We start from the raw sequence: 19,690 nt of genomic DNA on the forward strand, positions 1-19,690 counted from the left end.
TCAAGTGCCAGGCAATTGTGATATTAGAGGACAGCTTAAATGTTTAATTCATTATGAAACTGATCCCGTAAAGAGAAACTATTAGTCAAGTACTAGGGCTTGAGTTTGAACATCTATTATTAAAGAAAAATTTTGAAGCCTTGCTTTAGACACTTCTACTGTGTCATTTAGCCATTAAATGAAAGCCAACCTTAATTGAAAGTATTAATGCTGTGTATGATGACTCATTTTCTGTGGAGTTGAATTTGGTTCTGCAAAACTTCTGTAGGCAAAAAATGGCCCTTTGTCCACATTTGAACACTTTTAGTTAGGTATAGGAAAGAAAGTAGCCTTTTGCTGAAAGCCTGTGAGGAATTTTCTAAAACAAAACACCTCACTACCCCCAAACTTTTCTGCTTTTCAGTTAATAAAAGTTTGTTCAGGTTAATAAACTGGTGTTTTATCACATCCAGAACAAAGAGCTTGTCTGGTACTTCTTTTGAACAGCTATTTTGCTTAAATATCACCTTAATCATTTACATGCAAATGACATCCTATTATACTAGGGGAAAAAAAACCCCAAGAGTGGATGGGCACATTAAAACTTCAGATTTTGTATTGAAAGTGCTAGTGTTAGCCTCCCAGGTTTGCTTTGCTACACACAGAGTTGGTCAGGGAGCCAGCTGGTGCATTAGCCTGCAGAGCTCAGTAGTCTTAGCCTCAGTAGATGGGGTCTGATGATAGAGTTCCAGTGGATAAATAATTGCAGGTGTGTGGCTGTCTATTGTGCCTTTCTGTAGTGGGCACATGGAGACAGATGGAGGTGCTGGTGCAGTAGCACTGTGACAAATGTTATTTACAAAAAATTTATTATCCATCTTGGAAGTAAAGCTGCTGTTTTCTGACACTGCCCACCTCTTGGCAGGGGAAGAGAAGGTGCCCTTTTTATATACAGGAAATGGAAGGCCAGGTCAAATGAGTATTGTGGATGTGGCTTTCTGAATCCCCCCACTCCCCAACACAGCAGTGTGTCCAGCAGCACCAGTGGTGTGTGGCACCAGAGGTTCTTGGACTATCTGAACCCCCTGGAGGGGCTAATTTTACTGGGTGGCTGTGGGATCTGGACTTGGGCCAGTGAGAGCTCCAGGGATCCACCATTACATGTTGCTGCTAATGACTTCAGGAACTCCTTTTCAGTGTCTTCAGCTCCCTGCAGGATCTGGTGTGTTCCTTTGCCTCCTAGTTGCAGTGACGTACGGTGGACGGTGAAATGAGGAGGACATCCGAAAGCTTGCAGGCAGGAAGAGTAGCAATATACTAAGGACAAGAGGTTATTTACAAATGCCAGGCCCCTTTAAAAAGGGGAAACAAAAAGCAGAAATAGGCCAAAACAGATCTACATTTTAGCAGAGGTTTTAGGTTACATCGACCTTTGTGTATTGAATGTAAACTAGGAAAGGATCCATTTCTCATTTGGATGCAGCTATTTTTCCTGTTACCAAGAAAATAGAAGTGTTGCCAGAGTACTAATCGTGCGAGATCTGCTGTGTTGAGTATGCCCCGGGAAGGGCTGCAGTGTGTCTAAACTTTTGGATGAGAGCCTTTTCATGTACTGAAGTTGCTGTCCAACTACAAGTGGCAAATGCAAGTTTGCTCATTGTAGTGATGAGTCTGAATGACATTGCTAGTGAAGGCATTCAAACACACACTCTGTGTTGATGCTACTTACTGCTTAATGTCAGTTACCAGACTTACTAAATGTACAGTTCCTTTCCAAACAGTATTAATAAAAAGCTCTGGTACTTTTAGAATCATAGAATCATAGAATAGTTAGGGTTGGAAAGGACCTTAAGATCATCAAGTTCCAACCCCCCTGCCATGGGCAGGGACACCTCGCTCTAAACCATATTACCCAAGGCCTTGTCCAACCTAGCCTTGAACACTGCCAGGGATGAAGCATTCACAACCTCCTTGGGCAACCTATTCCAGTGTCTCACTACCCTAACAGGAAAGAATTTCCTCCTTATATCCAATCTAAACTTCCCCTGTTTTAAGTTTTAACCCATTACCCCTTGTCCTACCACTACAGTCCCTAATGAAGAGTCCCTCTCCAGCATCCCTATAGGCCCCCTTCAGATACTGCTTCCAGTATCCACGCAGCCTTCTCTTCTCCAGGCTGAACAGCCCCAACTTTCTCAGCCGATCTTCATATGGGAGGTGCTCCAGTCCCCTGATCATCCTCGTGGCCTCCTCTGGACTTGTTCCAACAGATCCATGTCCTTTTTATGTTGAGGACACCAGAACTGTACACAATACTCCAAGTGAGGTCTCACAAGAGCAGAATAAAGGGGCAGGATCACCTCCTTCGACCTGCTGATCACGCTCCTTTTGATGCAGCCCAGGATACGGTTGGCTTTCTGGGCTGCAAGCGCACACTGCAGCTGGCTCATGTTCATTTTCTCATCGAAAATTCCAAAGGGATATCAGTTAATGTTTAAATCTCCATATGAGAAATTATTTAGAATTTAAATCTTTCTTCTGCAGATGGTTGCAAGGTCTGTGGTGCAACCTCAATGGAGGTCTTACTGAGGAATGACTTCACACTTGTTATCAACAACATAGCATATTGTGTGTCACCTCCTGTAAAAGGTAAGAGCAATGCTTATTAACTCTGATTACCTCACTTCATCGAGTGAAAGAAATGGGAAGTCTCAGAGAACTGGAACCTGCCTGGATAAAGGAATTTCTCTTTGTTTTGGGTTTGTTCGGGGTTTTGTTTGTTGTTTTTTTTGGGGGGGGAGGAAGGAGGGGTGGTGGTGTTTTTTTTACCATTGGATCATCCTGCTTTTTGGGGTTGGAGGTGGAGAGAGAATGAAGAAGCGTGGTTCTTGAAATGTTTTATATGACAAACATTTTCTTTTCAGATAAGCTGAGTAGCGAGCATGCTACTGAAATGGAAGATATAAAATACTTGGTTCACAGACTGTATGTGGCTCTACATTTAGAAGATCACCAGGTCAGGAAAGAGAGAGAATTGCTACGGAAACTGGACCATCTGAAAGAAGAGCTGTTGCCTCTTGAACAGGTTGGAAAGTGGGGTCACTTTTTTTAGAAACTCAAAGGCATTTCCTTTCATCAAGAGTAAGTCCTGTGACAGAAGGAAATCAGCATGAATGGTTATGGTGTGTCTGTTTTGTTCATTATGTAAATGAGGCTCAATTCAGATTATTTTCAGTTCAGTTCTTTTCACTCCTGGTATGCACCTTTCCTGAGTAGAAGCCAGAACACCTGGAGAATGCTGTCATGAGCAAGCCTCAACATGGCTTGTATTGGGATTGAAAGTCCACTTAGTCACCTGTTTCTGCATGAATTCTGAATACCCATTAGAGAAAAAAACAACCCTAAAGCAATAGTGAGGTAGAAATCACCTGTGTCTTAGGTTAGGCATTTCCTTATCACTAAGGCAGCAAGGCAAATTGTCTGGATTAATGGTTGCCAGAACCCAAGAAGGGAAGGTGTGAATGTTTATGTAGGGCAGGCTAAGCTGACCCAGCATGAGGGGTGGAAGCCAGAAAGAGCCTGACAAAGTGGACATATGTTTTCTTGTCTTCAGACCTGCTTTGTAAGGATCAGCCTCAGCATTAAGCACAGCTGTCTTGAATGTTAAATGGAAATCCGATAGACATAAATCCCTGTATATCTACATAGTGGGAATCAGAGATTAAAAGCAGGATTACTTGGTGCACAGCAGAGGATTTCAGTCCTTTTCTTTCTCAGCAGGGTAACTGGAGTCAGTAATAAGATCCTGAAAAAGGATCTAGTCCAGCAGGAGAAAACAGTTGAGGTGCTGCTCATAGAATTACAGAAGAATTAGGGTTGGAAAGGACCTTAAGATTATCTAGTTCCAACCCTCCTGCCATGGGCAGGGATACTTCACACTAAACCATGTCACCCAAGGCTCTGTCCAACCTGGCCTTGAACACTGCCAGGGATGGAGCATTCACAACTTCCTTCCTTGGGCAACCCATTCTAGTGTATTACCACCCTTTCAGTTCCTCACCACCCTTACAGTAAAGAACTTCTTCCGTATATCCAAACTCCCTCTGTTTAAGATTTAACCCATTACCCCTTGTCCTATCACATCAGGGGAGCACTCGTATTTGCTTGAACAGGTTGCTCTGTTTCTTTTCCTTAGATGAAAGCCAGAATTGCAGTCAATGCGAATGCAAAGACCACCAGGCTTCTATGGGTCGGCCTAGCTCTGATGTCTACCCAAGGGGGAGCGTTGGCATGGCTCACATGGTGGGTCTATTCATGGGACATCATGGAGCCAGTCACATACTTCATCACTTACGGGAGTGCCATGGCTTTCTATGCCTACTTTATTCTTACTAAACAGGTAAGGCCTTGTTTTGTAAATGTCTGGAGTATTGTAGAGGAGGAAAACTGACTCTGAAAATCACAGTATTTGGCTGATGAAAATACAATTCAGTAAGTAGCCTTGCCATCAGACCTGGTTGATCCCTAACGGGGCTGGACATGAACATTACATTGTACGAAATCATGCCAGGTAACTGTTACACATGAACTTCCATACCAGCCACTTATTAAATAAATCTTATTAGTGTTCCCTTTTAATATTTTGTAGATCACTTTGAGTAGTAAACAGCACACTGCTCATTGCTGAAACTGGAGAGCAAATAGTACTGCTGTGCCAGTTTTAGGAATGCTGCCTTACAGAAGCAAATCCCTGAACAGCAGCTTTTATTTGGTGGAGTTTATGTATAAATGATGCAGAGTACCAAACTCTTTGGAACTTTTGCAGCTGTGTTATTGAAATATATCCAGTTCAGTGCCTGAAAAAATGTTATTGCTTTGCTCTTCATAATCTGACTGCTTTTCCTTGACACTGGAAAATAGATTTACCTCCATTGATGAATGGAGGTAAACCTGAGAGAGCTGAAATGGAGCAGGGAACAGGCATTGTTTAGAGGAAAAAACATTTGCTGACCAACATAAAGACCAGATCTTAACTGAGCTACACAATACAGACTGTAAGACTTCGAGAAATGTTTCTTTTGCCTGGTTTAGCTCTGTACTTTACTCCCAGAGTGGACATCTTGGTGTTGAACTGGTGTGATATGAAAGTCTTTTTGTTATGGAGGTACGTGGCAGAGCAGCCAGCACTTCCTTCCATAATGCCCGTAGAACTATAGACTTCATAAGACATCAGGCTCCTTTAGTGAAAAGGGGAGACATGTCTGTTTTTATGAAGAACTGGATCTGAATGCAAATTTTACTCCTCCTCACTGATTTTTAAGAGAGGCTAAAGCATTCCTGCTTTTTGTATATGAGTAGGTAGAGAGATTACTACTTTGCTTGACTATTACTGGCTCTGAATGCAAGTTTTACTCTTCCTCAGTGATTTTTAATAGAGGCTAAAGCATTCCTGCTTTTGGTATATGAGTAGGTAGAGAGCTTAGTACTTGGCTTTTTTGAACAGCTGCTGACACCATTGCTTGAGACTTTCAAATAAGTCTTTGAGAAATAGTAGCTGAAGTTTTTTCTGACTCCTTGGAAGCAGTGTCCAAGTTGACTTAGTCAGTGGCTCCAGTCATGAAGATCATGCTGTGTCCTTATTGTAATTGAAAATTTCTGTAGATGAGAAAGAAATGGTTCCTACCGTATGTCTAAAAGGCCCTTACGACCTATAGAACCTAACTTCATATATAGTCTCTTAACAGAACATGTGCATGTTGAACTAATAAATCTTCCTGAAATGGACCTCTACTCAGTTTTCTTGCTAACCCCAAATATGTGCCCTGCTTTCTTCACCAGGACTACATTTACTCCGATGCAAGAGACAGGCAGTTCCTCCACTACTTCTATCGGAAATGCAAAAAACAGCATTTTAATGTGGAACGATACAACCAGCTCAAAGAAAACATAGCAGAGGTATTTAAATACAGTCCTTAAATAATGAGGTAGCCTCTGGCTTGCTTAAGAATTTTTCAGTAAACTCTAAGCTAATAGAAAATTGACCTCAAGGTTTGCTACTTACATTTAAAAGTGTATTATTTGTCACCTAGTTTCAGTTGTTTAAATGACCATACAGGGTTTCCTACTGACATATAAACTGCTTCAGTAAGTCATCAAAAAGGGAGACCTTTATGAATTTAATTCAAAACAAGTAAGTCAGTTTATCAGCCCTGAACACCCATTTTTTCATATTCTACTGTGTTGCATTTTTTGCCATTTCACTAGAAAGCTGTATTGCCTTTGGAGACAGTATGTTTGCTGCACTGCTGTGGTAACACAATCCTCCTCCCTTCCGTGGAAGGAGAATGAATGTCTTGCAGAGTTCGGGATCTAACATCTTAATCCTATTCCTAAAGTAAAAGCTTAGATTTATAGAATACAGACAATGGGATGGAAAAGGAGAAACTTTTTGTGGTCTTCAGGAAAAAGTGTAGCAGATCTCTCGCTCCTCATTTCTTACCCCCTCATCCCATCTCACCAGCCTTTTGCTCAGTGTCTCATAGAAGAAAATTGAAACTACCCATAATTTCAGTTCAAGTATCATTTCATGAGCCACATTTGACATAAGGCTAGAGTTTGATACTTTTTCAGTAGCCTGAGAACATAAATTTTGTGATTTTAATTTCAGGAAAATAGTACTTCGGGGTGTGGGTGAATGGCTGGGTGGGCAAGGCAGATGCTTCTCTCTGGAGACTGGCTGAACGACCTGAGCAGGTCTGTTAATGTTCAGTGCCTTCCATTTGATTAGTTTGTTTCCTTGCGAAAGACCAATGCCTTCTGAGAAAGATATGGGATGTGTGAAAGAGAATGAGAATATGGGGGGCTGCAGAAGGATGAACTCTCACTCTTTCTTGTACTGGCAGGCAGAAGAATCGCTCAGGCGCCTGCGCCAGACTCTGCAACTGAGGCTCCCAGTCCAGGAAATCAACGACAAGGACTGACTTTGGTTTTGTATATATTAGAATTGCTCTTTCAAAGCTGATAGAAACACTTTGTTGCTCTATAGCAACTGGATATTTTTGACCATACAGTTTTGAAAGTTGCAATAAATATGTATAAAAATTGTGTGGTTGCTTGATGGTTTTGTTTGTTTGTTTTTTGAGTTTTTTTGTTTTTAAATCCTATGAAGAAGCTGCTGAATTTCTTCAAGATATTTGTCAAATCTCCTTACTAAAATGGAGGCATTCTGCCTGTTAGTAAAATGACAGGGGTGTTTTATTAGTACCATTTACTATGGCACAGCAGTAGCTCATAGAATAATTAACTTCTGCGTTAAGGATTTTTTCCCTGAAATTACTGTTTCCTCTTCCCAGGTATGAGCATTGACTCTTGCAGGTGTAACACTACTGGTGAGGTTAGGCGTGCATCACAAGTAAGCTTTTTTTTAGTAAATATTGCTGGAAAAATAAGAGCAAACTCATTTACTATAAAATATTTCCTTTCATGGTTGTATTTTATTGAAAGAATTTATAAAAAAAATCAGACAGACATGATTTATACAAAGCTTAAAAATAGCCATAGGAAGACTTAACATCTATGAGCCAGGATATGGTATATGGAAAGATTTAACTGAAGCAGAGCCATTAAATCAATTACTTCATACCCAGGAAAGTGGATTAAGACACTTTTCTCAAGTTCTCCACTGTCCCCCAGAGTTAAGCATATGTACCAATAATGTAAAAAATAATAAAAGAAATATTTGCTTCCAGTCAGTATCATTGAGCTACTGCTGATGCTGCAGTAGTAACAATCCTATGCTGAAATGTCCTATGGTGACAAATGCACCATCACTTTTATGTACACAGTGACAGTATGAGTGATCTCCTCTGAGGCCAAGAGGAGAAAAAGGCTGATCCAGAACCAAGGTCCTTAGTATGAAGGCTTGTGTATATAGTATTTTGCAGAGCTGCCTAGAGATGACCAGAAGTTGTAAGTAAGCCTGGAATCTTGAAATGATGTGCTTTAGAGATACGTGCAAGGTGAGCTTACCCAAAGTCACACTAAGCAAGTGGTGCATGGTCTCACTTAACTACTGCTTGCTTTTCTCCTGAGGATACAAAGCACCAGCAAGCTGTAGTTGTGCCCCAAACATAAATGATGTTGCAAAAAAGCAGTCTTCTATCTATATTAATGCTATAATCGTACTCAAGTAATTAAGGTCCTCTTTAGTGTTGAGAGAAAAAAAACAACATTTAAAAAGCTCAATAAATGCTCAGAAATTGGAAGGTGGATACTGCTGTCCACAAATTTCAGAATATGCCCTACGTATTCCCTATCAACTGTGCTCTTGGAGCAAGTTAACCTAATGCAACATTTGAAATGTTCTGCAAATATTAAAATGTGCCATAGTTAGACACCAAAAAACTTTTAAGGAAAAAAGTAATCTAGAGTACCAGTTCCCATAAAATCTGAGCACCTAATAGTTTTGCATCAGTCAACATTTCCCAAATTCCCTGAGAAGAGCAGAGCTGTAAAACTAGCTTTAAAATTGCTTTAAGATTTTGGAGACTATTATGTATGCAAACTATAAAGTTTGATCCCAGTATTTTTGCAAACAATCTTGTGGAATATTAGTCTCCCGAACTAAGATGGTGTGTCTTTCACCTCTGCAGTGAGTACTAGTTAATGGTTGTCATTATTCAGTAACAACCTACTTAGATTTTGGATGAAAATACAATTTTTTAGTTAACATTGAGGCAAAACAAGGAATCTGTTTTTTTCCTATAGCATTAATGTCTCTGCACATATCCACTTTGCGATAAGATACTTTCCTGTTAACGAGAGTAAGAAGTTCTGTGAACTCCAAGGAAGAGCCGTGCTTCCTCAGTGCCTCGCACAAATCTTGAATGTACCAGGAGCCATTTACAGTTTCACGATGAGAAAAGTAACCTGTTTTAGAAGAGGAACATAAAATTATCCAAATGTAAATAGTGATGCCATTTGAAAAACACATGGAGAATTACTGCTTGCTAGCTGCATCCGCAAGGGATTACTAATGGGTGTAAATCTTACTTTGCCAATTATGTAATTTCACTGGGAATTGTAGATCAGAAATGGCTTTGAGATCACTTTCAGTGCTTAGCCAAGATGAGCGTGGTTCAGGGGCTGACAGCTGACAGGATTGCATCTGCACATTACAAGAAAGCAGATGGGACTGAGGGCAAGATACATGGAGGAGCAGAGAGAACAGCCATGTAAGTGCAGTGAAATTTGTAAGCCACTAGAATCCTACAGTCCTGGAAAAGAAGGGAATGCTTGCTGCCAGCAGACAGCTCAGCAGCAAGATTAATGAGAATGTTTCTTCTTAGCAAATTAACTGCAACCTTGATAGTTTATTTTCACTTTTTCCTTAATATGTGAGGCTCTTTCCCACACAAGATGTCACTTATCAGACATATAAAACAGATGACTTGGAACTGTACTCATTATTTTGACTGCAAAATGAATAAATGTTAAAGTTTGTTATGGTGAAGTATCAGACACTGAAGGTAAAATACTAGAACTTACCTTGTGCCACAGAGTAGCACATGATAAAGTCTGCACCAGCAGGCAGGGTACAGATACCAGCTGCGTCCACTTCAGTCTCATTGACAATGGATTTATCACTACCGTCTAGTGAATCCTGAACAATAACTGGATCATCATGTTTATCACCTCGACATGCCTGTTGATTAGAAGTACTGTTACGCTTTCACTTCTTCCAAGCTCACCTATGTTAGCATGACATTCCTGATGCAAACCAGAGGGGACTTCTCTTGTTAGATGTTTCCACATTACCATGAGTCTGAATTCATAAAGACCCATTTGCTTCTCTGTCAGTTAAAACACCTGTGATGAAGCCCAGAAAAAGCTTGAGATGATCACAGAATCACTGAGATTGGAAGGGATCTCTTGATCCTCTTGAAATCACCTTGTCCAACCCCCTAGGCTTAAGCTAGAGTAAGTTGTCCAGGACTGTCAGTTTTCAACTGTCTTCACAGAGGGAGACTCTGCAGCTGAGTGACTTTCTTCTCTTACTGTGAGGGTGTTTGACCACCCTCAGAGTAAAAAAGTGTTTTCTTGTGTTTAGATGGAATTTTGTGTGTTTTAATTTGTGCCTCTTCTGTATTGACTTCCCCCAGCTGTTTATAACATTGATAAGATTTCCCCTGAGCAGCCATCTCCAAGCTGAACAGCCCCAGCTCTCTCAGCCTTTCCTCATATGAGATGTTCCAGTCCCTCAGTTATCGTTGTGGCCCTTTGCAGGACTCACTTCAGAAAGTCCATATTTGTGTTGTACTAGGGAACCCAGAACTGGACACAGTACTTCAGGTGCAGCTCACCAGTACTGAGTAGAGAAGAACAATCAGCTCCCTCAGACCTGCTGGCAAGGCAGTGCTGAATAAAGTCCTACAGTTACAATCTGCTGAGGGCCAGCTTCTCTCATGAGTTTGCTAATTGTAATCTGAATAAAGATGGGAAAAAGCCCTGTATAACCTGGTTTGACCCCATAGCTGACTCTTGCTTTGAACAGGAGGCTGGAGCAGAGACCCTGAAGATCCCTTCCAACTTGCATTATTCTGAGAACAGAGGAGCGAAACGGGGGGTTACATATGGGATTTATTTGGCCACTTAGCACAAACTGTATTTCTGAGACACTAAAGCCTTAAATTGATCCTTTGAATTCTACAGAGATGCCAAGTACTGGTCATGGACAAAAAAGAAACAGAGAAGAAAACCCAACCAACTAAAAAAAAAAAAAACCAACCAAACCCTGAAACAAAAATATACACTCATAATCAATTTGACAAGTGCTTAGTTTGGGTTTCTTATTAAATACAGCTAGAATCGTAATAATAACACTCATATACATAAGGGTTGGTTTGTTTGGTTTGCTTGTTGCTTTTTTTTGAAGAGTCCTTGTCTTAAATTCTTTAAGGAACAATTTTCCATAATTTCTTTCCTCAAGATGCAAAAACTTTCCCTTGTAGAAGGATTGTGTTAGGAAAACCAACTCCTATATTACAAGAACACATAGGTCAGAGTTAACTTCACTGAATGCAGAAACAAACATCTTACCTGAATGATAAATATCTTCGGTTTTCCTACCAGACTCTGGCACTTGTCTCCTCTGAACATGTCAGTGATTGTCTCAATTTTGATGTAGGTATCGTATGCATAAACATGATCATTCTCGCCATGACTCAGGAACACACAAACAAAACAGTCGGCATTACTGTGGTCATCCTTGGAGGCTGAAATAGTCAACTGCTGTTTAGATGACTAAATGGTGATCTTTAGGCTTAGAAAACATTGTACATTTGTATCATATCTCATTCAATCTGATTAGTCCTGTTTCAAATAAACCCTATTTTCAGATAGTGAATACTGCAAAGATTTTGGAGGTGCAACGATTTAACATGGCTGAAGGTAAAAACCACTAAAAGTAGGAAGAATAATGTTACGCAGTCACTTTCTTTCAACTCTTGGCAACTTCATTAGTTATCTCCACAGAAGCTTCGCTTACTCTGCAATAAAATAATCTGAAGCCTAAGTTTTTCTAACGTTAAACAACTTCCTTCTGCACAAAAATCATTTTAGGTTGGATGAACAGAGAGAATGGAAGAAAAGATATCTGGAAATTCTGCTACAAATTGTTAGACATAAGAAATATGTAGCCTCCTACCTTCAGAAATTTTCTGCAGTACATCTTCTGCTTTCAGATCATCAAAATGTCTGACTTCAAACCCAAGGTCTGTCAAACTATTGTTAAAACACATGAGTATTAGTAAAAATTTTGCTTAAATTATACATCGGTTCTTACGAGCTCAGTTGGTTTTCCTGCAGGAGAATGAATATTCCCATGTATGCATTATTTAGGAGAGCATATACTAAAGCTGAACTCAAACTGGTGTCAAGTGCAGGTGTGACACCTAAAGTTGTTTCAGAGAGTTTGTCCTCAGAGAGCTCTGGACTCACTGAAATCACAGGACTTCTGCCAGCAGTTTCTGTGACTTAAAGCAACGTCCCTTGAAGCTTTCTTATTACAGCTTTCTTTGCCAAGGTTGCATAGGTGCTTCTGTCTGCAAAATCTTTTGTTCTATACTTAAATGTAAGATGTGGGTAACTGCTTTTATGAACATTAATTCTGAAGCTTAGCTTTTTAAGCTGTAGTAGAGAAACCAAGTTTCTTACCTGCGTTTTAAATTGTTTCTGTCTGCAAGCGTGCCACGTCTGTCTGTCAGCTTTAAATGCCAAAAAAAGTGCTCATGATTGAAGATTAATGCAGTTCCTCTTCTTCGATGGTTCATTTTGTATTGCACTGCAGGATCAAGGGTTTGCCTGTTGCCAGAGGTGGAAAACATTCTTAATTAATGAGTTAATGGCTAATTGAATTCCCTTCCTGTATTGCTGCTAGCTGAGATTTTGTTCTTGTTGACTAAAGACTTGGAGGATCTATTTTTAGAAGACAAGACCTCAAAATGTGCAATATTTTACGAAGAGCCTAAATTGCTAGATATTTTTAAAATCTTGGGTTTGTTAAGTAATTCAGTAAAAAGAAGTGTTGACTGCGTACTAGACTCCATCAGGTAGCTGAACAGTTAGTTTCTCTACAGTGTATTTGTATTTCCTCTTGTCAGGAGGCTGTCTCATTAGTAACACTATAGGGCATATAACAGTGCACTTTATACTTGGCTTCAAGTCTCCATGTTACAGCTACGTATTATTTTAACATAACTGAATAGTGCTTATATACTTGGAATTGTAGCTGCTTCAGGTTCTTCTAACTAAACCAAGTGCTGCATCATAAGCAATAAACAAGTGATGAGGTGGTATGCCCGGTGTATCTTGCAAAGGGAGAAGAAATTAAAGAAAACTAAACCAAAGCTATGCATCCAAGTTTTTAGCAACCAGCTGTCAACATCCTAAAGATGAAGGACAGTGTTGTTCTGAAGGACAGAACAAATGACCTACCCAGCTTCTAGGAAAAGGACTTTATCATGGCAATTAGTGTGATGTTTGGAGTTGTATTGAGCAATTTTACTGCTTTATGAGCAAAACGCAACATAGAAATCTGTGATAGCACACCTATGGACTGTGCACTTGGACCCAAAAGGTGGTTTCCAAGTGTTGGCATAGCTGTATTTTGAGAGACAAAGCAGACAATCTTACTGCTTTTGTAGACACAGACATATTGGGGCAGAAAACGTAAACTACAACGCTCTGGCAGTAGACAAGGACAGCATTACAGGTACACAGAATGACAGTCCAGGTCATGCTGCCCTAGGACTGGCTCTGTGACAGCTGTTATTTTTGGCATGTAACTGGGTCGGGGGGAGGGGGGGGGATTTCCTGCTATGGAATGGTCAGTTTGGTGCATTTTTTTTTTCTCCTTGGGTGGTCAATCTATGAAGGAGTCATTCCCTTAACACCCCTGGTCCCCCACCAGGCTATTTACAGAAGCATTAGATAGCTTTGAAGATTTTGGATAGCCTTTGAATACCCTTGAGACCTGCCTGCTGATTGTGCTGGGGATCAGCATGTTGGCACGCATACAGTGTGTTTTACCCATGGCCATACCACCCTGAGAACGGCCTGTTTCATCTGATCTCAAAAGTTAAGGAGGTTGCTTGGAATATTTGCCTGCAGACATTAGAGTGCAGTTTCATCAGCCAAATGCTTTTGTTTCATTATAAAATGACCAAAGTTATCCTTAAACTATTTCTGCTTCTCCACTTTATTATCATCATCCCATTCATAAAACATCTTTTTGTAACATCTGAGCATTCAATAGGGAACAGGAATTATGTATGATTCTTAGCATCTGATGACTCTTAGCATCAATGTTTCTACAACATTGGCTGGATAACCAATAGGAAAAGTGGGGTGCTTTCTCACACTTCCCCCAGTTAGAGTATTTACCATGATGAAATGCAAAGATTCTCAACATTAGCCATGTAATTATGAATGGTATTTCACCTGTACCAATACCTGAGTTTATTTGGATTTTGGCAATTTATCTTCCTTAGGATACAGCTGGAGGTAGGGCTGGTAGGGATTTTGGACAGACCAGTCCCTGGATCCTGTGAGTGACCATTACAGGGTGTCTTTCCCTAAATAGCTCTTCCTCTGCTTAGCTGTATTCACTGAGCAGGTGAAGCAAAGGAAGTTACTGGGCATGTAGTTAACTCTTCCAGGGCTATATGATGTCAAAAGATGGAGAAGAAAAATTCATGTAATCACTATCCTGTGGTCCCTTTACCCTCCTTCTAGAGGAACATATTCATGTGCTACACTCTTATCACTTAGTCTGCCCAATTGTTCCTTAGATTATGATGGTACTTTTGCCACAATCTTTGCACATTACCTAACATAAAAGCAGCCCACTCCTAGGAATCCCTCCTGCATGCCTTCACGATAACAAAGCTGGTTCTACATCTGGCATAGTTGAAACTAGACACGTGTTCTACGAGTGGGTGGAGATGAGCTGAATAATTTAGCCCTGTTCTTCACAAAAATCAGAAAACCCTGCACTGACCTCAGTGCCATGGGCAATCTCCCTGTCACTGCCATCAGAACTTTACCTTACATCAAGCGCATCTACTTCTGTGATGTTCTGATTTCCATCTGTTAGAGACATCAAAAAGAGATTTAGCCACTAAATCATTCATTGAAAAGAAACAATTAGAACTTGTGCATCCAGCCTTAAAGTTTAGCTGTTAATGTGAACCAAAAGCTCATTCACACATGAGGTGAGTAGGCATGCAGTTAAACGGCTTCATTAGCTTTTGGAGGCTCTTCTTAAAGTCCTGAATTTTAGGTGGTCAAGACACGCATATTTTATATCTGTGTATCTGTATCTACATAGACATATTCAGAGATCATGATTTTGTATAACTAGCTGGCTGTATTTAAACAGTGTCTAACTCAGTATTTATGATTTCACATAATCTGAAAATACACTGATGTTTCTTTCAGTAATGCTGATAATGCAAAGCTGATCAGTCTCTGACATTGGATGCAGCATGTGAGTCATAGTAGGTAGTGTAACAGTATGTATAGCTCATGACAACTGAGAAGATGCAAGATTTATACCTTTTCTTCTGCTAAACTAGATTCACATAAGAATCTCCAGTAAGAGAAAGCACATAAAGATAACACTGTGGGAACAACTGGGAACATGCACATCTTGGGAGCATCAGAACTAAAGACTTGCAGATGGCTGGGCCAAAAATATTTATTCCTTTTCCTTAACCTTCTCAATGGGCTACAAAATCACAGCACCTCCTCCTACGGATGGAGACTTAACTACTACATTATGTTTATATATATTGTATACCACATTATGTTTTACTATTTTATTCAATATTTTACTATTATATACTATACTGGACCTGTAGTGGTTACTGTAGGTCTGCTATCCAACTGGGCATGGCCTGCAATTGTAAGAGAAGATAGGTCACGTATACACATATTTTACAAACTACTTCGTACATACACAGTACTATCTTTTCACATCTTTTCATCACATCTGATTAAAGCCTTTTGCAAAACAAACTAACATAGGTGTGTATTGATAGGGGAGAAAAGTTCATCAAGATATTACAATAAACTTGCAAAAAGCTAGACTCTGCCTTAGAAGCTTTTCTGTTGAACATGACAGCACGGGAGAGTAGGGGATGGCTCAAAGAAAGTCACATGCTTCTAAGTGTTAGTATTTACATATACACATCCCTGGCAAATATGGATCATACTTTCAGGTGTTGAGTCTTACCATTACCGCTAGTAACCCGAACGCACAAAAAAAAGGCTATTTCGGTTTGCTTGAAACATATTGTGCAAGTCAGACTAATGATACAGGTGCTGGAAAATGAGTGTAAATAGAACACAGGAACACCACCTCTGCCTACGACTCAATAATAGGAAGCCAGAGATCTTTTAAGAGTGCATCTGTTTCTGTAAATTTACACTGTACTTTCGCTTGTGTGCCTGAGATGTGGCTGATTCTTTTGCCTTAAGGGGACAACAGACCATAAAAAATGTTAAGTCAACAAACTTTTATACAGAAAATGCTGTCATGTAGATGTAGGAAGAACAGAATTCCTGGGCCACAAAGATCTAGGAAAGATAATTTTCCTGTTCTTCTAATCCTGTTTAGTCAGTTCCCAGTCTTCAACCTTCCACTGCCACTGTCATATTGCAGTTTCATTCAAGTAAACTCTACTTAAGACATCATGATTTACAAAAAGCTTTCTGCTTGTCGTACACAGGCTTGTTGTAAAAACTGACTGCTCTCAATGGGACTTCATTTGTCTTCAGTCTTGTGAAGACGAGTTTGTTTCAAGGGAATCACAGATCAGGTACGCACTGGGATCTGACAGCATCTTTCCCTGGTTGTAGTATCAAGAGGTCTACCATTTGGCCAAAGGACAAGCATGTAGAAAATACCGGTAACCAAATGGCACCAAACCCCACATCTGTAACCCTGACGTCCAAACCCACGCAGTGTTGCTGCTCCTCTCTTCTCCTGTCTCCCTGGTCACCGCCGCTTCCCGGGTTCATGACGCCAGCCGTTTTCCTCAGCGCTGACCAAGCGACCCCGCTTCCCCTCAACCGCCGTGCCGGGGGGCGGGAGGGAAAGGACACTCAGGACATGCCCCGGCGGGGCGCGCTGGATTCTACTTAAGTCTACTTCCGCGTTGGCCGCCGCCAGCCGTCCTTCCCGCACGGCGCCTTCACCCTTTCTCCGAAGGGAAACAAAGGATCCGCTCCCCGCGAGCGTCTGCAGCGACCTCCGGGCAGCACTACCCCAGCTTCGGTCGGTTCGGGTCACACGACGGTTGGGAAGGGCCCCTCACCCCACAACCCCTCGCACGGGCGTCCCCGTCGGGTAACAGGCACCGAGCCGCTGGCGCCACAGGCCGCCTGGAAGCCCCTACCGCAAGGCAGGAGGCGACCCCAAGACCGCTGAGACCTTCAGTAGCCCCGCACGATAACAATGGGCGCTGCTACCCCCTGCCCTAACCTGCCCTCCCCGACCGCCGCCGTTACCCGCCGTCCGCCTCAGCTCTTCCCGCCGACCCTCTGCTCCCGACATGACCGTGAAGGAAAGCAGCCCGCCGCCGCACCTTCCCGGGACTGGCCCGCCTGCCCGGCCCGGCCCTGCCCACGTTCCGCCTCGGAGGAGGGCGGTTGTTGCCTTTTCCTCCGCCGGCGGTCGCCCCCTGTGTAAGAAACAGGACGGGAGATAGAAGGGAGCGCGGCTGGGTCGTGCGGGTCTGCGGCAGCAGCGCTCAGCGGAGGGGCCACGCTGCAGGTCTTCGGGCTGTCCCGGGGCTGCGGGGGTACCGCCGCTCCCAGACGGTGGATCCGTAACGCCGGTGGCTTGGTGTTGAGGTCCCTGCTCGGGAGATGGCAGAGGCCGGCCGCTGTCAGTGGGAACTCAAGCGGGAAAACTGAGGGATGTGTTAAGAGAGTCTGCGATTACTTTGGAAGTTTGCCACGCATTGTCTGTGTTCCTGTGATGTGTACTTCAGTGGCCGTGTTCCATGGACTGCACTGCCATAGGCATCGTCCTGAAACATGGCGAGAAGCTACTGTTTGCTAAATCCAGATTTTTCAGAACTGTACTTAAAGCCCCCTTAAAGACACATGCTGTTGTCTTGCAGTAAAACTCTTAGCCAAAATGCATTTTTGGACATGCACCCACATGTAAACCCTCGAGAGGTCTGGGTGTATGTAATTTTGCAGCTTTGTGCTACTCTTGCATCAGTTCTCTTTGATCTCTCAGAACTCTGAGGAGAGCCCCAAGGTACTGAAGGGAGTGCTGAGATAACAAAGGCTGATATTCCCAACCTGTTCATTGTATGGCACTTACTGTTGGAAGTAAAACGAACAGTTTCTAAACCAAAGCCAATGACAAAAACATCCTTCTGTATAAGAGTTTTGCAGATTTGTACCATGGATAGGTATGAATTTCCTATCTGGACTATTCCTAGGTAGGCACTAGGATAAATGCAGCTATGAATACACTCTTCAAGATCGCTGCAACAAGCATGAAAAGAGGTGGATATAGAGTGGGTATTTTTACGCAGTCTGGTCTGTTTTTCCACAGGCTTCTTGCATGAAGCCTTTTAGACTTTAGCCTTTTAGACAAGACGTCTCCTTTTTGGTTGAAGGAGCCATGGGTATTTCTAATTACCTTTGCTTGCTTTCCCTTTGTTTAGACTTGTCTTCAGACTGCCAGCAGGCAGTGAGATCAAGATAAAACCATTGTTTAAATTGTCTTTGTGTACACTGTAGTTAGAACATGATACCATTGTAACAGCTCAGTGTCTTCCACTGGAAGACACTAAATGTGGAACGTTTAGACTCTTAACAAGCAGATTCATTGTTTTGCAAACTCCAAATCCCAGCTCTCAGCTCATGCTAGAGCTGCCCTAAGCCGACTGGCAGCAAGTGTGAAGTAGCAGCTGTAAAACCTGAATCTAGGACTCTGTAACAGCTTTGTGTTCGGCACCTTGAACTTGCTCAGCCCTGCTCCTCAGTCCAACAGTTTGCTTAGATCCTAGTAAGACAATCAAACGTGCTTTCCACTTTGTTCTGCTGGAGGTGAAGAGCATACGCAATCAGCCAGTGTTCAGATGAGTCACCCGGAACGTGATCACAGTGTATGATGCCTAAGATAGTGTTTGACTGGTGTGCATTTCAGTTGATTTTAATATATGGAAGTTTTTTGTTATATGCACATGTACATGTTTGAAACACTTTCAGACTGTTGCAGTAGCTTCACCGTAAGTGGGAAGTAGGTATTTTTGGAACAAGTATTATGGATGTTTCAGGAACGTGGTTCAAAGAAGTAAGTTTGATTGTGGACACACTGCTGTTGTTCAGATCACAGAATGGTTTGGATCAGAATGGACCTTAAAGATCATTCAGTTCCAAACCCCCTGCCATGGGCAGGGACACCTTCCCCCAGACCAGGTTGCTCAAAGCCCCATCCAGCCTGGCCTTGAACACTGCCAGGGAGGGGGCAGCCACAGCTTCTCTGGGCAACCTGTGCCAGTGTCTCACCATCCTCACAGGAAAGAATTTCTTCCTAGTACCTAATCTAAATCTCTCCTCTTTCAGCTTGAAGCCATTCCCACTTGTCCTATCACTGTATCATCCAGAAAAGCAAAATAGCCTGAGGAAGACAACTGGAATAAGACTTTAACCTGTAAGAAAAAAAAAGTAAAATCATTGCAATATTTAGAGTATTACAGATTACATGAAAGCATGCAATACTGAGTCACATGCCAAGAGCTGCTATATATAGTATTATTGTGGTTTAATAGGGCAGGCGGATAACACACAGCCATTCGATTGCTCTTCCATAGCGGAAGGGAGGAGAGAATCATAAAAAAGGTAAACTCATGGGTTGAGATAAAGACAGTTTAAAAGGACTGGAAAGGAAGGTAAAATAATAATGATAAAAGAATATGCAAAACGAGTGATGCACAATGCAATTGCTCACCACCTGCAGACTGATGCCCAGCCAGTCCACAAGCAATAGCACAGCTGTCATTCCCCAGCAACTCCCCCCAGTTTTACTGTACAGCAGGATGCTGTATCGTATGGAGTATCTCTTTGGCCAGTTGTGGTCAACTGTCCCAGTTATGCCCCCTCCCAGTTTCTTGTGCACCCCCACCCT

The 19,690-nt window shown here is 41.9% G+C and overlaps 2 protein-coding genes across 6 annotated transcripts in view; one reads left to right on the top strand and one right to left on the bottom strand.

The window, feature by feature from the left end:
- MCUB (mitochondrial calcium uniporter dominant negative subunit beta) overlaps positions 1-7,082 on the top strand; it is a 49,496-nt gene extending 42,414 nt beyond the window's left edge. For all 5 annotated transcript variants that reach the window (XM_061355195.1, XM_061355199.1, XM_061355198.1 and 2 more), the window contains 5 exons: positions 2,524-2,628; positions 2,904-3,064; positions 4,175-4,378; positions 5,818-5,934; positions 6,882-7,082. In XM_061355195.1, coding sequence (XP_061211179.1) covers positions 2,524-2,628; positions 2,904-3,064; positions 4,175-4,378; positions 5,818-5,934; positions 6,882-6,959 — 665 coding nt within the window. In that variant the 3' untranslated portion in view covers positions 6,960-7,082. The remainder of the gene's footprint in view (positions 1-2,523; positions 2,629-2,903; positions 3,065-4,174; positions 4,379-5,817; positions 5,935-6,881) is intronic.
- Positions 7,083-7,450: 368 nt separating this feature from the next.
- On the bottom strand, positions 7,451-16,482 carry CASP6 (caspase 6). The gene is made up of 7 exons (XM_061355200.1): positions 15,393-16,482; positions 14,583-14,625; positions 12,193-12,339; positions 11,684-11,760; positions 11,077-11,252; positions 9,526-9,682; positions 7,451-8,907 (listed from the first exon to the last, which is right to left on the bottom strand). The coding sequence occupies exons 1-7, from the start codon at positions 15,469-15,471 to the stop codon at positions 8,669-8,671; spliced, it is 918 nt and encodes a 305-aa protein (XP_061211184.1). The 5' UTR covers positions 15,472-16,482; the 3' UTR covers positions 7,451-8,668.
- Between the last annotated feature and the right edge of the window lie 3,208 nt (positions 16,483-19,690).

The sequence above is a fragment of the Neopsephotus bourkii genome, unplaced genomic scaffold (genome assembly GCF_033783945.1).
Source record: "Neopsephotus bourkii isolate Nb327-2 ecotype Australia unplaced genomic scaffold, CSIRO-AGI_Nbou_v1 NB_787, whole genome shotgun sequence".
Taxonomy (NCBI): Eukaryota; Metazoa; Chordata; class Aves; order Psittaciformes; family Psittacidae; genus Neopsephotus; species Neopsephotus bourkii.